Source organism: Trichogramma pretiosum, unplaced genomic scaffold (assembly GCF_000599845.2).
Source record: "Trichogramma pretiosum strain Unisexual culture from Peru unplaced genomic scaffold, Tpre_2.0 scaffold187, whole genome shotgun sequence".
Classification (NCBI taxonomy): Eukaryota; Metazoa; Arthropoda; class Insecta; order Hymenoptera; family Trichogrammatidae; genus Trichogramma; species Trichogramma pretiosum.
In genome coordinates, this window is record NW_019640856.1 from 38,897 (window position 1) to 54,012 (window position 15,116).

Sequence of the window (15,116 nt, forward strand, 5' to 3'; positions counted from 1 at the left end):
ATTACTATGTGAAGGATAATTGAATCAAAAGAAATAATTTTTCTTCTTTTGATAATAAAAGAATTTTATTACTTATCTGTAAAAATTAATTTTTTATTTTACATTGAAGAGTTTGTCTTCTTCAATACAAAAGCATAACTAACGCAGATGTTGATTGCGTTACAATAGGTCAATTTATTGTGGAGCTTTGCCTCTGCCAAATCCTCCCATAAATTCCAAATTGCCTGCGCCGGCACCAACATCAATTTTCTTATCACCGGGTCCTCTTCTATAAGCGGTTCTGTCTTCTGCGGCTCTAGAAGAGTCACCGCCTCTTGGCCCCATGGGCTTACCCATACGGGCACCTTCAGCGGCAGCCTTCCTTTTCAGAGTGGCTGGGACGATTTCTGGGGGCAAATGAAGATATCCACGTAGGTACTCAATGCCATCATTTGTTAGGCACCAGTAGTAGTGCCTCCAGGCAAACTGTTCCTTCACCAAACCACGAGACTTCATACTCTAAAAATGAAAAATTTAATTATCAAAATGATGAACTACCATAATATTCACACAATATTATAAGATCATAAATTTAGATTAAAAAGATATGAATATAATATTACCTGCATGGCCTTAATCACATGAAGGTTTGGAATTCCTTCCAATTCAGGATGGTTGGGTAAGTGAACATTTTTTTCTGCGACCATGACACCCTCCTTGAAGAGCATTTCATAAATGGCAGTCCTGTTCTGCTTTGGCATCAACATCTTGCTATAAAGTTGAAAATTTTTTAGAATAAATTTATATTTGAAGTTTCATAGTATAATAATACAACTATAATAAATGTAAAATTATTCAAAACATTAACATTAACATTAAGTAACATGTTTACATGAAAGACAGGTTATGGTTATAGAATATCACGTGAGAGTTGAATTTTCAATACTATTTCAGAACAAACTTGGAAGAAATGTTCAAAGTCTACTAAATTATTTATAACAATTATGAAAATTTATTTAAACATTGACTTAGATCCTCAAAACGATCAACATTTTGACGTTTGGTTTTTTAGCTAAAAACTCAAAGAAATACAACTGAACATCGTTCAATAGAACTCATTTTACACCGGTCTAGCAATAATTTTTTATCAACGCGAAGAATAAACAAATATGTATGCATTTTTAATAATTTAAACTCACTGTCGGGATAATATCGATCTTTTCAATAAGAAAGATGATAAAAAAGAATTATTAGCACGTGGAAGAAGTTCCAAGACCGAAAGAAGTTCGGATACGTCGCCACCTGCGCATTTATCCGCCTGTCGGAATTCTACATTGCTATAGCACCCGGGAACATTTGAAATCTTCAAAATGCTCAGAATCTACTGTACTGCGCACTCATTCAATGGAATAAACTGAGACCGAGAAAAGATCTATATTCAAGAAAAATATGTTATGCTTTTGTTCAAATTATTTAATTAATTTTTCTTTGAAAGATAACATATAAACTGTTAATAACAATCGATGAGATTCTTCACTTTACACATGAAAAAGACCTACCTGTGAAAGAAATGTATACTTCTTTGATTGAAAAGAAATCACCAAATATATGAAAAATATGAAGGCAGTATTTTAATATTACAAATTAAAATTACCTTTTTAATTGGTTATCTGAATTTTTATTCATTATGCTCCCATGGTTCAATGCATTGAACAAAAAATAATTATATTTAGGCTTTTGACCAGATAATTCAAAATATTGTCAAAGTAGGTTAAAAAGAACATATCAACGGAGACAGAAAATGTTTATAATGATAACTGATCATTTATTTTTTTCAGTTAAACATGTCAAATTAACAGTTGGAAATCGTTGAATCTGTGATAATGAATACACAATTAACAATTTGTCATGTTCAGTAAACAGTAGCCATGAATTGTAGATAACATTACTGGCTTATTTGTACACAGTATTTAAATAATACTATACATACTTTCTATACTTTATAGAGTAACATTTTTAATCTTTAATTAATATTTCATAAAAAAATACACATCACAATATTGTAGTTGTATCATGTTATATTTTTAAAGTGTATCTTATAAATGTGGTCTTCGAGAAGACCCTTTGTTGAGAATTTCTTTTCGCATATATCACATGAATGCATGACGCCAATGTGCGTCGATTTGACGTGGATTTTGAGATGACCCTTTGTTGAGAATTTTTTCCCGCAAGTATCACATTCATGTAAAATATCGTTGTGTACTCTCTTGATGTGCTTCTTGAGATTGCTTTTATTTGAGAATTTCTTTCCGCATATAACACATGCATGAGTGATACCATTATGTACCGACTCGATGTGTATTTTAAGACTACCATTCTCTGAGAACTTCTTTTCGCATATATCACATGCATATGTGACTCTATTGTGTACTGAATCGATATGTCTTTTGAGATTACCTTTTTGGTTAAATGACTTTCCGCATATGTCACATGAATGCATCACATGAACGACATGGTGCACTGAATCGACGTGGATTTGGAGATTATGCTTGTGCGTAAATTTTTTCTCACGCATACCACATGCATGAGTGATACCATTATGTAGCGAGTTGATGTGTTTTTTAAGACTTCCTTTCTCTGAGAACTTATTTCCGCATATATCACATGCATATGTGACACCATTATGCACTGAATCGACGTGTTTTTTGAGACCACACTTAGTTGAGAATTTCTTTTTGCAAATATCACATGCATGTGTGACTCTATTGTGAATCGAATTGATATGTCTTTTGAGATTACGCTTGTCTGAGAATGTCTTATTACATAAATCACATGGATGCGTGATTTTATGATGCACCGAATCGATATGTTTTTTAAGATTGCTTTTGTCTGAGAATTTCTTTTCACATATATCACATGCATGCGTGATTTTACCATGAACCGAATCGACGTGGATTTTGAGATGACTCTTCTGAGTGCATTTTTTTCCACAAATATTACTCTTATCCGGAAATTTTTCACGTGATACAACAACAACTTTATGCACCGAATCGATATGGACTTTAAGCGACTTTTTCCTTTTAAATGTCTTCTTGCATTCATCGCATTCATATCGGATCTTATCGTGCACAACATTTATATGGTTATCCAGATGCTTCTTCATATTAAACCTTCTACCGCATTCATCTCTCGTGCAAACGTAATGGTCGCCTCGATGAGCCACATTCATGTGTATTTGTAATTTCTTCAACTTCGTGAAAGAATGTAGACAAATATCACACGCGAATGCACAACCAGATCTTTCAAAGTATCTCATGTTTCCGCTTTGCTCACTCACACACACACAATTACACACAAAATTTGAGATATAAGTTTTTGTCGAGCGAATCACTGGCGGCAGTCGATGCTGGACCTTCGTTCGTTATTCACGCTGCTAACGACGACTGTTATGCTTAAAGCAACACGGGAAGCACTACGAACAATACCAGTACCGTGTACAAATATATGTGTGTTTGAAATTCGCCGATCTTCGTACCCGAATTACGAACCGTCGCAGCTCGGCTGTACAGCAGCGCCGCGGCGCGCGTACACATTCGAAACACGTCTCGATTCGGAAGAGACGATATTTACGCTTGAATTACAGAGATTCGGTACAAAAAAAAAAAGAAAAAAGAAGAAGATACAGGTGAAGCAGCGATATTGAGTAAATTCAAAAATTATATAGCAAATTATACATTCGATAAATACTGTTTCCAAACCAGCTCGCAATAATAATGAAATACAACTGGCTTAGATACGTTCGCGCAATACCTTATGGCGATCTCTCTTCGTATTGCTTATATATCTGTGCTTCTTCTCTTTAATTCGACTCGAGTGCCCATATACGATCAACGAGAGAGTTGCCTACACACACACACATATAACATAGCTGTGTATAGTAGTACTGCTGTATGCTGCTCGCGGCTGCGGCGGTATATGACGGCGCGGCGCGCGAGAAAACTTGACAGTGCGGAGTGTCGTCGTCGTCGTCGTCGTTTCGCGTTTTAATACACGCAGAGCGCACGAGTAGTACACTATATATATGTATATATAATAATTATAAGTAAGACATAGTCGTCGCGGACGCGAGTCCGCGCGTACAGCAGCAGTCAGTCAGTCAGTCAGTCATTGCGCTGCACGTTGGTGTGCGCCCGAAGTGCGTGTCCGTGTGTACATAGTGCAGTTACAGTATATTAGTGTTTATATATAAGGCGCTGGTAAATATATATCAAGCAGTTTCTCCTATTCGTGTGCATCCGTGTCTGTGCGCATCGCTTTACTCTTCTTTCGTATATTTCGCTCTTATATATACACGCGTCTGCCTTTGTACCATCGTTGTCGTCATGCTGTACTCGTATCGAGTGCGACTGCAATAGCAGCGACGACTGCACTCGAGCATAGTCATTGTATACGTATGTATATGTATGTAAAAGATCGCGGGCTATGCGTCTCTCTCTCTCTCCTGCGTGAAAATGTGCATCGAGCTATATACGGAATATAGTTAATATTTTGTTGTACTACGCGCGGCGCGGTGCAGTAGGCCAGCGCATGCCCGTCCGTGTGTATGCAGTGTGCACAGCAGCTGCAGCCCCAGGCCAGGCGTATACCGCTGCAATTTGTAGGTACACCAGAAGGATAACAATAATAATATCGTGTCGCGATTCGGAGCTGCTTTTACTGCTGCTTTTACTGCTGCTGCTCTTCCGTTCCGATATCTGTATCCCATCGATGAGCAGCGGCGTATAACTGTGCTTTGACGTTATATATATAAAACACGAGACGTTTTAATATATAATGGGGAAGAATCTCTCCGAAAGAAGAAGAAGAATTATAAGCTAGTCGCGCGATAGTGTTTTTGTGTACTACGGAGACGCCGCCTACATACACATAACACAGTATATACACACACATACCTACACACGCGAGCGAGCGAGCGCCCAGAGTACAGTATACATAGTGTAGTATAGTAGCATATAAGTGCAGTGTTTCGGAGCTTGTGGTGTCGGACTCGCGCGCGCACGACGACGATATATAATACACGAAGGGTCATGAGCTGCGGCGAGATAGAGGAAAAAGAAGCGACGTCGTCGTCGTGGCGGCCCACCACGAGCTGCTGCAACGTCGCCCGCTGTTGTTGCTGCCGCCGCCGCTCGCAGTAGTACTTCCGATGCATCCGAAAGTTCGGTGAGCAGTGCAGTGCAGTGCGGTGCAGTCATCCTCCTCGTCGTATATAGCAGTAATAATCATATAATATATACGAGTGCGAGTCCGCGAAACCCTTCGAGGTTATGTGCACTCAGCAGCAGCAGCCCCCCAGTAGTGTACACTATCCGAGGAGCTGGCCCGAGGATGTCTTGCCAATAAAATCCGCCAACACGAGGTGAGGCGCCCTCGATAAACATCCGCATGCCTATATATATGTGTGATCCTCTCCTCGCTCCGTATTTAGAAGAAGAAGGAAAAAAAAATTGGAGATACATATGTTTTGCTGCGGTCGCGCAGTTTTTACAATGTGTATATACGATGATATCTCTTCGTGCGGTCAAGCTCGATCGTCGTTATTACATATCAGAGTAGAGAGAGAGAGCCTCGCCTACGTGTTAATTGGCATTATATACATATCATTAATGACCGAAACTTCATCGTCTTCGTCGCGTTGCGCGATAAGTCGCTCGCGAGAGACATATAAGTGTTCTGTATAATACTCATGGTGTGAGTGCGTTAATCGTGCGCTATATGGAGACGAGTATTATATACAAAAAGCCTTATATTATGCACATATACACACATAGTCGTCTCATGGTATTAAATATATATATATAACCCCTCCTCAGCTCTCTCTCTTGCTCCTCCTCGAGAACAGGCATCATTATAAATATATATACACATATAAAAGTAGTAGTAGTAGTAGTAGTAGTAGATATAGCAGCAACTCCAAGCTCATCTCGCGCTCATTACACTTCACACTTATACACGCGCAATAACACACACATGTATAGTTGGGCTATTCCGTGTGTTGCTGCCTGTCGTACCCGCGACATATAGCGCATGTATGTATGTATGTACATACGAGCGCGTCTATTGCTACCATATACGCTACGCGCGGTGTTTATACGTGTCGCCTCGGCTATACATGTGTGTGTATATAAGTGCAGTGCCTGTGCCTCCATATATAAATGCATGTGTGTATAGTGTATACGTCCGTGTGCAGTTATTATGTTTACTCTCTCTCTCTCTCTCTCTCTCTCTCTCTCTCTCTCTCTCTCACAAACACACACTCTCCGTGTATATGTTAAAGCGATGAGCAGGTGTCATAAACTGCAGAAGCAGCAGCAGCAGTAGGACACCCCCTTTGCTTTTGTTTATATATCGGCAGAGTATAGGCTCTCCTCGAATATATACGTGTTTTTGTGTACATCACATTGAAGCGCAACAACACAACACACGGACACGCTCCTTTCCCTTTCTCCCGCGCGCGCCTCGCCGTCATAATCGGCTGCAGCCTTCTGTATGTATTATATGCGGTTATATACCTATATAAAGTATATGTATACGCTTATAATAGGTTGTTGTTGCTGCTGTATGCCGTCCGATGTGTTATAAAGACTTCGTCGTCGTCGTCGTCGTGCGTGAACTTAAATAAGTATCGCGACGATGATCGACAACTTGCGCTTTCTGTCGCCTACATCTCTCTCTCTCTCTCTCTCTCTCTCTCTCCATTTCTGATCGTCGTGTGCAGTTGTGCACTGTTGTGTGTATGTGCATGGTGTGTAGTGCCTTATATGTGTGTGCATGTAGTACTCCGATATATAAGTGTATAATGTGTGTGTCTCTCTCTCTCTCGCTTGCTCAAAGTGCATCATTAACATTCCTAACGATATTTCTCTTTCTCTCGGTTGGCGACGACGACGCGCGTGTGTGCTATTTTCATAATGCAAATCTAATGCATTTCGCACTCGCTTCGATGTCGCGTTTATTGTGTACACATAGGTGTGTGTCGGGTGTTGTGATTTTGTACTTACGCAGCTTTTCGTTATATATGGTCAAGTCGGACGTGCACGACGAAGACGACCGTCGTCGACTCGATATCGAGTCCGCGGTGTAATATGATGACGACGATAATGTTGTTCTTTTTTTTTTTTTGCATTCAATGTGCTTTGATAGACAAATTCTTTGATTCTTGCGACGTTTTTATTCTCTTTGCTGATCTTTTCTTTAATGCTCTGTCTCTCTCTTTTGCAGCTCTTCTTGCTTTCTTCTTGACCTTTTTTCTCTCTCTCTTCTCTTTCATTCTCCATTCATTCATTTCAATTGATATAATAACATTTGTTTTGTGATTTCTCTGTTCCTTGCGTTCTGCGATACTGCTACGTAGTTTCTGGTTTTTAAAACAGAAAATACTGCTGTAGCTGGCAATTTATTTATTGCTCGAAGCACAAGCTTTAATTTATGTATTGACAACTGATTGGAAAATTTATGTGCGCGCTGCTGCTATGCTGACATACTCTATGAATATTGATTTGCCTTTCGTCTATTCATTCTGAATAATTAACATAAATTATTATTCGCAGGTTTGGAAACGTTTGGAAATTGAAAGTTTTAGAGTCAAACCCTGCCAATGGATTTGTATACGCTAGTAGTTAGACCAATTGGGTGTGGGTCTGAGACTAGATCTCACCTTGCAGCCTAATCCTGGCTGTACCTATGAAGAGACTGCAGAGGATGCCGGGATCCTCTTTCGAAAGGCCAAGAGCTCATAAACTTAATGATATTGAGCCTCACCTATCTAAGGTAATTTATAGAATCCATAACATGTGTGTCAATAAAGTTCAACGCAAACTTACACAATCAATTTCTATGTTCCATAGCCCCCGGTAGCAGGATGTGGTACAAGTGGAGCTTCAGGTGTCAGCGGCAACGATACTATTGGATCAGCTAGTGGATTTGGAATAAGCGAGAGCAACGAGCCGGCTAGCTCACTGGTATGCAGCGGCAGCATGGGCAGCATAGCTCGCTTCCCCAAGCTTGACGAGTGCGCCCACTTCCATTACGAGCACGTCGAATTGATCAGTCTGCACGTCGAGCTCACGGAGAGCGACGAGGCCGGTGCGGCGGCGGCGTCGGGCGGCAACAACGAGTTCGCCGTGCGAGTGACCTCGGGCGACGCCTGCTGGACGCTGCAGCGCAGCTACGAGAACCTCGTGATGTTCGACAAGCAGCTGCACCGCTGCATCTTCGATCGCAGCTTCTCGCAGCTGTCCGAGCTCAATCAGGAGCCGCCGCTGAGCTCGATCGAGCTCCAGCAGTACTTCGGGCGCTTCTCGGACCTCAGCCACGAGGGCCTGAACTGCGGCCCCGTGCTGAACTGGCTGCAGCTGGACAATCGCGGCAGGCGCATCCTCGTGCCGGAGGCCGACAGCTGTCCCATCAACACGCCCGCGGTGGCGGCGGCCTACGCGGTGAGGCCGTACCAGGCCCAGGCGCAGGACGAGATCAGCTTCCAGGTGGGCGACATGATATCCGTGATCGACATGCCGCCCGCCGGCGAGAGCAGCTGGTGGCGCGGCAAGCACGGCTTCGCCGTGGGCTTCTTCCCGGCCGAGTGCGTCTCGGTGATCGGCGACAAGCTGCCCCGACAGCTGCTGCCCTCGTCGGCCGCCGCGATGGCCCAGCCGAGCAGCACCAGCAGCTCCCAGATCGGCGGCCAGTATCATCCGCAGCAGCGACTGCAGCCGGTGCGGCTGCAGCAGCCCGTGAAGCCGGTGCTGCGCAAGCACGGCAAGCTCATCGCGTTCTTCCGGTCGTTCATACTGAATCGGCCGTCGCGGCGACGCCTCAAGCAGTCGGGCATACTGCGCGAGCGGGTGTTCGGCTGCGACCTCGGCGAGCACCTGCTGAACAGCGGCCAGGAGGTGCCCTCGGTGCTGCGCTGCTGCGCCGAGTTCATCGAGCGCCACGGCCTCGTGGACGGCATCTATCGGCTGAGCGGCGTCAGCTCCAACATCCAGCGGCTGAGGCACGCCTTCGACGAGGACCGCCAGCTGCAGCTCAACAGCGACGAGGCGATCCTCCACGACATACACTCGGTCGCCTCGCTGCTCAAGATGTACTTTCGCGAGCTGCCCAATCCGCTCTGCACCTATCAGCTGTACTCGTGCTTCGTGAGCGCCGTGCAGGCGGGCACCGACACCGAGCGGCTGGCGCGTATGCGCGAGGCCGTGCGCAAGCTGCCGCCGCCGCACTATCGCACCCTCGAGTACCTCATGCGGCACCTGGTGCGCGTGGCGGCGCGCGGCGAGCAGACCGGCATGACGCCGCGCAACGTGGCCATCGTCTGGGCGCCCAATCTGCTGCGCTGCAAGGAGCTCGAGGTCGGCGGCGTGGCGGCCCTCCAGGGCGTCGGCGTGCAGGCCGTCGTCACCGAGTTCCTCATCTGCTACGCCGAGCTCATCTTCGCGGCGGGCCCGCTGTCGAGCACGCCGAGCCCCTCGTCGGCCAGCCGGCCCAAGTCGCTGGCGCTGGGCTCGCTGGGCGGTCGACTGCTCAGCCTCGACGAGGCGCGCAGCCGCTCCTCGGCCCCGGAGCCCGACCTCATGGAGGTCGGCCAGGGCGGGCCGCCGCCCCGCTATCACACCGTGCTCGAGATGCCGGCCTCGCGGCGCCGTGGCGCACCCACTGGTAATTCCAAGCGCTCGCCCTCGCTCAACTGGCGCGCTCTCTTCGGTGGCGGTCGTCAGAGCAGCACCAAATCGTCGTCGTCGTCGTCGCGTCAGCGTCAGTCCTCGGCCGAGGCTCCCGCGGCGCCGTCGCAGGCTGCCCACACCTTGAGGAAACTTCGACCCGTCAAGAGCGCCGACAGCCTCGACGGACAGCAGCAACAGCAACAACAGCAGCAGCAGCAACAGCAACAATCATGCAGCCTGTTGCTGCATCAGGTCTCGGAACCGATACCGACCAGCATCGCCGTTCAGGTGGAACGCGAGCCGATCGTCTCGGCTACCAACGTCGCCGATCACGCCAAGGAGTCGAAGGAGCCTCGCAGCTCCGGGCACAGCCGTTCCGTGTCGCACGACTCGTACTTCGAGCAGCTGACGGAGCAACACTCGGCCGGCAGTGTCTCGGGCGCCTCGGCCTCGGCCCTCGACCTGTCGGAAATCCACCTGAGCTTCGATCTGGAGGAGCGAGAGATGCGCATGCTGTCCGAGGACGGCAGCGGCGGAAGACCCTCGTTGGAGGCCTCGCCGAGGCGACAACTGGCCGAAGTTCAAAGCGCCAACGCACCGAGCAGCGTTACCGCTGGTGGATCCAAACGCAAGAGATCGCGCCTCGAGGAGCGGCTGCAGTGCGACGTCGAATTACGCTTCATCGATAGCCAAAGTCCCGATCAGGTACGCTTCTAATCGTTTTGACTCCGTTTTAAAATGGAACGCCGTTATGACCATTATTTTTGTGTATCGTCCAGGTGATGTTGACCGCCGAAGTGCACGAAATGGAAACACCGTCGCCGCTTCCTACCCCAGGATATCTACCTCTCTTGTCGGAGGGCTCGACCCCTCTCACTCCAGCAGCTAGTCCTCGCATTAATTTCAAGAGCTTCTCGTTGCCTCTGGATCTGGGGGAACCACCCCCGGCACCTCTGCAGCCCCCACCGTTGGAGATCGAGCATAAAGTCGATGCGACGTCGTCGGCGTCGTCGTCGATCCGCCGCGCAGCAGCTCCACCGTCGTCGGTCGCCTCGATCGTCGATCAGGAAATGACGCCGTGCGAGAGGCTGCTGGATCTCGACAGTCCGAGCGACATGAGCCTCGGTAGCCTCGACGCAAACGCTTATCAAGGGTAAATAGATTTCAAACAAACACACACATATCGATCAACGAGACAATCCGGCGCTGCTGCTCTGCGTTGCGGGCGGAATGCAGTTATCGGCGGCAGTTTTATACGTAATTCTACTGACTGACTGCGACGAAATTGGACAGCTTTACCTACCAACTACTATTAATACGACCTCTCTCTACTAACAATACGACGACCCCCGATCGATTTAATCGCGTTTCAAGAATTTCGCCTCATTAGAATTTCGGTTTCAGCCTTGACGTCGAATTCTTGCCGAAAAGCATCCAGCGGCCGGAAGCGCCAACAATAGTTGGTTTTTTAGGTAGCCCCATCGTTCCGGATGTTGTTCCTGCATCCACCAATGCACAAAGCAACGATGTAACCGAGAGTAACGTTAACGATAGTTCATTGATAAGTTTCGAGTCTCCCATCGTTGAGCATCAACTGTTGCCGATAATCATGGATCATTTTACGAGGGAGATAAACAATGAAGAGCTCGATGCAACTGAAGAATGGGTCATGACTGATCAATCTGCACCAGGTTCGTTGATACTTTCCATTTTTTTAGAATCGATTCTCTCGTTCGTAAATTCGAACTAATGAATTTTATTTTTTGTGCGTATAGATTTTATGTGCAGAGACGATATACGCTCATCCGAAGAGTGCGAGTCGACGAAAAATGAAGCTAATACATTGAATAGCAAGTTTGATCAAGATTATCAAGAGTCCATGTGTATTTCGATAACGAGCGAGTGTCCTTCGACTGAAAGTAATCCCGAGTTAACCGAAAAAAATATTAGTTTATCTTGCGATGATAATTATCGAAATTTAGAATGTAATAATCAAGTTTTCGATAAAATCGACTCGAGTCCGTTGGAAAGTTTGCCAACCGTGGCAATGAATACGACGGACTCGATTACGAATCAAAAAGATTGTGAAAATTTGTCTTGCCAAACGACTGATACTATTGTAGTAGAGCGCGAATCTGATGAATCCACCGATAATGAAGGCAATGACAATGACACAAAAAGTCAATTAGATAGTTGGAATAAATCAATATTGGATAATAAAAGTTCAAATCATTCTATTAATGTAGAAAGTAGTAGTAAAAGTAATGATTGTGTTGAGAAAATAGAACATTCATTATTAAATAAGACAGAATATAAATTCAATGTCGCTACGGAGAACGTCTGTGATAATCAAACGAAGCAAGACTTTGTGGATGTGAACGCATCCAAAAATTTTGACGAAAGCCATGCACAGTGTTCAACCCAAGAATCCAGTGATCTCGCTAATGCTGCTATTAAGGACGAGCAAGATCACGATTTAGATGTAATTATACCTTCGGCAAGCTTGGCCGAAGAACCTCGAGAAACAGCATGTGTGCCAAATGTGCTCTCGGAAACAAAAGGCTCTCTCAAGACGGAAACGTTTTGCCCGTCGAACGATGCCAATATACAGCGAGAATCGCCGACTGTGCACAAGGACACTGCAACTATACTGCAAGAATTGGCTCTGCAGAGGCTGCAGGGAGGCGATCGAGTCGAGACGATTCAGCTCAGGAGAAAGTATGACTCCGACTATACTAAGGATAGGCGCAGCTTCGATTCTGAAATCGGGCGAGAAATCGTGAGGGAGCACAAAATGAGACTAGAACTCGAACACGCCAGAGGCAAATCGGACGATCCTCTTGCAGTTAGCCAAAATCAAAAGTAAGTTCACCCCGCTAATATTGAATTTTTGTTCGACCATTACTGATTTTCTTCTCTCCCTTTTCTCGTTGTAGCATTCCAGGTACGCACTTGCCTCCATGTTTGCGAGCTCGACACGCGCGAGCGACACGAGCGGCTCTGAGCCGCTCGCTCGACGAAGCCAAGTTTAACAAGATGACGAATTGCTGCGGCAAGGAGAATTCGGCGGTCGGGGCGTTGAGGAACAATCAGCGCCAGCCGCAGCAGCAGTACGAGCAGCAACCGCAGCACGGCTCGACGCCCAACGTCGACGTCAAGTCGAGCAGCATCGCCGCCGCGAAGACCCTCGGCCTCGATCTCGACGATCCGCGATGCCGCGAGCGCATCGAGAAGTACAAAGAGGAGCGCCGCAGCTTCTTGCGAGACAAGTACAGATCGGAGAGTTTCCGAGCCGCTGCCGCCGCCAAGGCGGTCGACGCCGTCGCCGCGGCTAACGCCAAAATCAAGATCGACTGCCCGACCGCCGCCAGCGCTAAGGAGGACGGAGATCAAGCTCTGTTGGCAAGACTTAAACAGCGAGCTTCCAGACCCTCGTTACTTTGACCCTCAGCCTCGGCTGTACGGCTAGATAGCTGTTAAACGAAAAAAAAAAGAATTCGAGTAACGTGTTGAATAATTAATATTCGATTTATCTCTCTATTTACCGAGCCACGGTCGTGTAGATCATTTCATAGATAGCGATCGCCTTTTATTGTTAATATTAAAACAGTCGTGCAATCAACTTCTTTAGAATCATGTCTAATAGAGCAATTTTCAGACGATTCACATAAATATAAAAAAAATTTAATATATAGAATATACTATTAATGTCAGCACGATATGCCACGTTGCTATGTTGTCGCGTTTATTATTCAGATTATGTGTGTGGTATACTTAAAAGTATACATGCAATTGAGCGCAGCTGTTTTTTACGTATTATAATTATGTTTATTATTATAACATAAAATTGATTATCTTATATTTATTATCATTATCATTATGATTATTATCATTATTATTACTATTATTATTATTATTATTATTATCATATTGATATTTAAATAATTGCGATTATATTATCATTGTTATATCTTTATATTGTGCTTCTGCGATTATTGAAAAATTAATTTGTTGAGATTTTCTAGGACTGATTCTCGCTTTCAGTTCCAAAGCCAGACATTTTTTTTGTTATATCGACCTAAGCCTCCGTATAATACTCAAAGTGATGCGTCTGATTATTTATTTATATCATAAATGTATTAACTTTTGTAACACTGCTATTTGATGTCGCATCATCATGGACTGCTGTAGCGTGAAAAATATTTTGTAAATGTTAGTTTCTATGACAGAAATTTTCATAAGAAAGATCTGTGTTGTTATTTAAGTGCATTAAAAATCATTTGCTTCTACACTGTGAAGAATAATCATGTAATGATTTCAGATAGCTAGATATGTTGTAGTTATCACCTCACTCAAGCAAATCATTATTAAATCTATATTATGCATTAAAAAAAAATTGTGTTGCAAGCTATGTATGAGCTTAAATTAACTGGATAAAATTGTTTCATTTGCACAAAAAGCTCAAACGTGTCTATAAGTTAAAGAATAACTCAACCATTTGATAATAGTTATAAAAAGATGATGCAGAAAAGTCATGACGACGGTATGGTCAGATTGTATAATTCTAATCTTCAACGACTCTTGTCTAAAATTCAAGCTTTCATGCATAGGTTACTAAAAAAAAATTTAATAATAATAATCCAATAATTGTGAATTATTACACTGGACCAACCATAACTTGCTTGGGTATATGAAAAAAAAATCGATTGTGATGGCTATATATTACTGATAAAATATGTGTACGCTAGAGCCGGGTATATATATGTGTAACGATAAAAACGACGAATATTAAAATGAATTTCACAAAGCCTCGATGGAGAACAAAAACGAACAATCATGCGCCATATACAGAACAAAAACGAACAACTTTATGATCAAAGTTAAATACGAATTTCACGTGCCTACTACGTGTGAAAAATAAAAACTTTTTTATACCCCCCGATCTTGCGTATAATCTGTACGATATGTTTTTTTTTTTTTATTAATTTTTTTTTTTATTACTGATTACTACTATTGTTCAATATTTTCTGAATCACGTAAAATAATAAAATAAAAACTGACATAAAATAAAAGCCTTTACGAGAAACGAACGCACTTCCTTGATTATTCTTCATTATCATCATTATCATCATCAATCATCATCATCGTCGATTTCCACACGCAGCATAGAAATGCTAATGTGTGTACGATGCCATGAAAACGTAGTTATCGGACTTTCACTTCTATGGAAAAGAAAAAGAAAAACAATTACAACGCCCGGAGCAGCCGCACGCAAAAAGCGATATATTATTTATTGCTATATAGGCGAGCGGCGAGTGGAATCATCCCCGACACCGTATACAGATGGCGCGAGAGGACAATTTGCATGCCGCTGCAGGTGCATGCGTATAGTATAGGGAGCTTTTATAATCATAT

At 44.3% G+C, this 15,116-nt stretch overlaps 2 protein-coding genes across 6 annotated transcripts; one reads left to right on the forward strand and one right to left on the reverse strand.

Moving 5' to 3' along the window:
* Positions 1-68: 68 nt before the first annotated feature.
* Positions 69-1,280, reverse strand: LOC106655824 (40S ribosomal protein S10b-like). Its single transcript, XM_014376389.2, has 3 exons — positions 1,179-1,280; positions 603-750; positions 69-498 (listed from the first exon to the last, which is right to left on the reverse strand). The coding sequence occupies exons 2-3, from the start codon at positions 744-746 to the stop codon at positions 175-177; spliced, it is 468 nt and encodes a 155-aa protein (XP_014231875.1). The 5' UTR covers positions 747-750; positions 1,179-1,280; the 3' UTR covers positions 69-174.
* Positions 1,281-4,013: 2,733 nt separating this feature from the next.
* LOC106655882 (rho GTPase-activating protein 32-like) lies at positions 4,014-13,566 on the forward strand. Of its 5 annotated transcripts, none has more exons than XM_014376474.2 (7): positions 4,014-4,235; positions 7,590-7,809; positions 7,887-10,406; positions 10,481-10,854; positions 11,106-11,392; positions 11,477-12,563; positions 12,638-13,566. In XM_014376474.2, exons 2-7 carry the CDS (start codon positions 7,723-7,725, stop codon positions 13,143-13,145), a joined length of 4,863 nt encoding a protein of 1,620 aa, XP_014231960.1. In that variant the 5' UTR covers positions 4,014-4,235; positions 7,590-7,722; the 3' UTR covers positions 13,146-13,566. The 5 variants fall into 5 exon arrangements, with proteins under 5 accessions (XP_014231960.1, XP_014231959.1, XP_014231961.1 ...); XM_014376473.2 differs by lacking the exon at positions 4,014-4,235 and adding an exon at positions 4,248-5,398; XM_014376475.2 differs by lacking the exon at positions 4,014-4,235 and adding an exon at positions 4,248-5,202.
* The last annotated feature ends 1,550 nt before the right edge of the window (positions 13,567-15,116 follow it).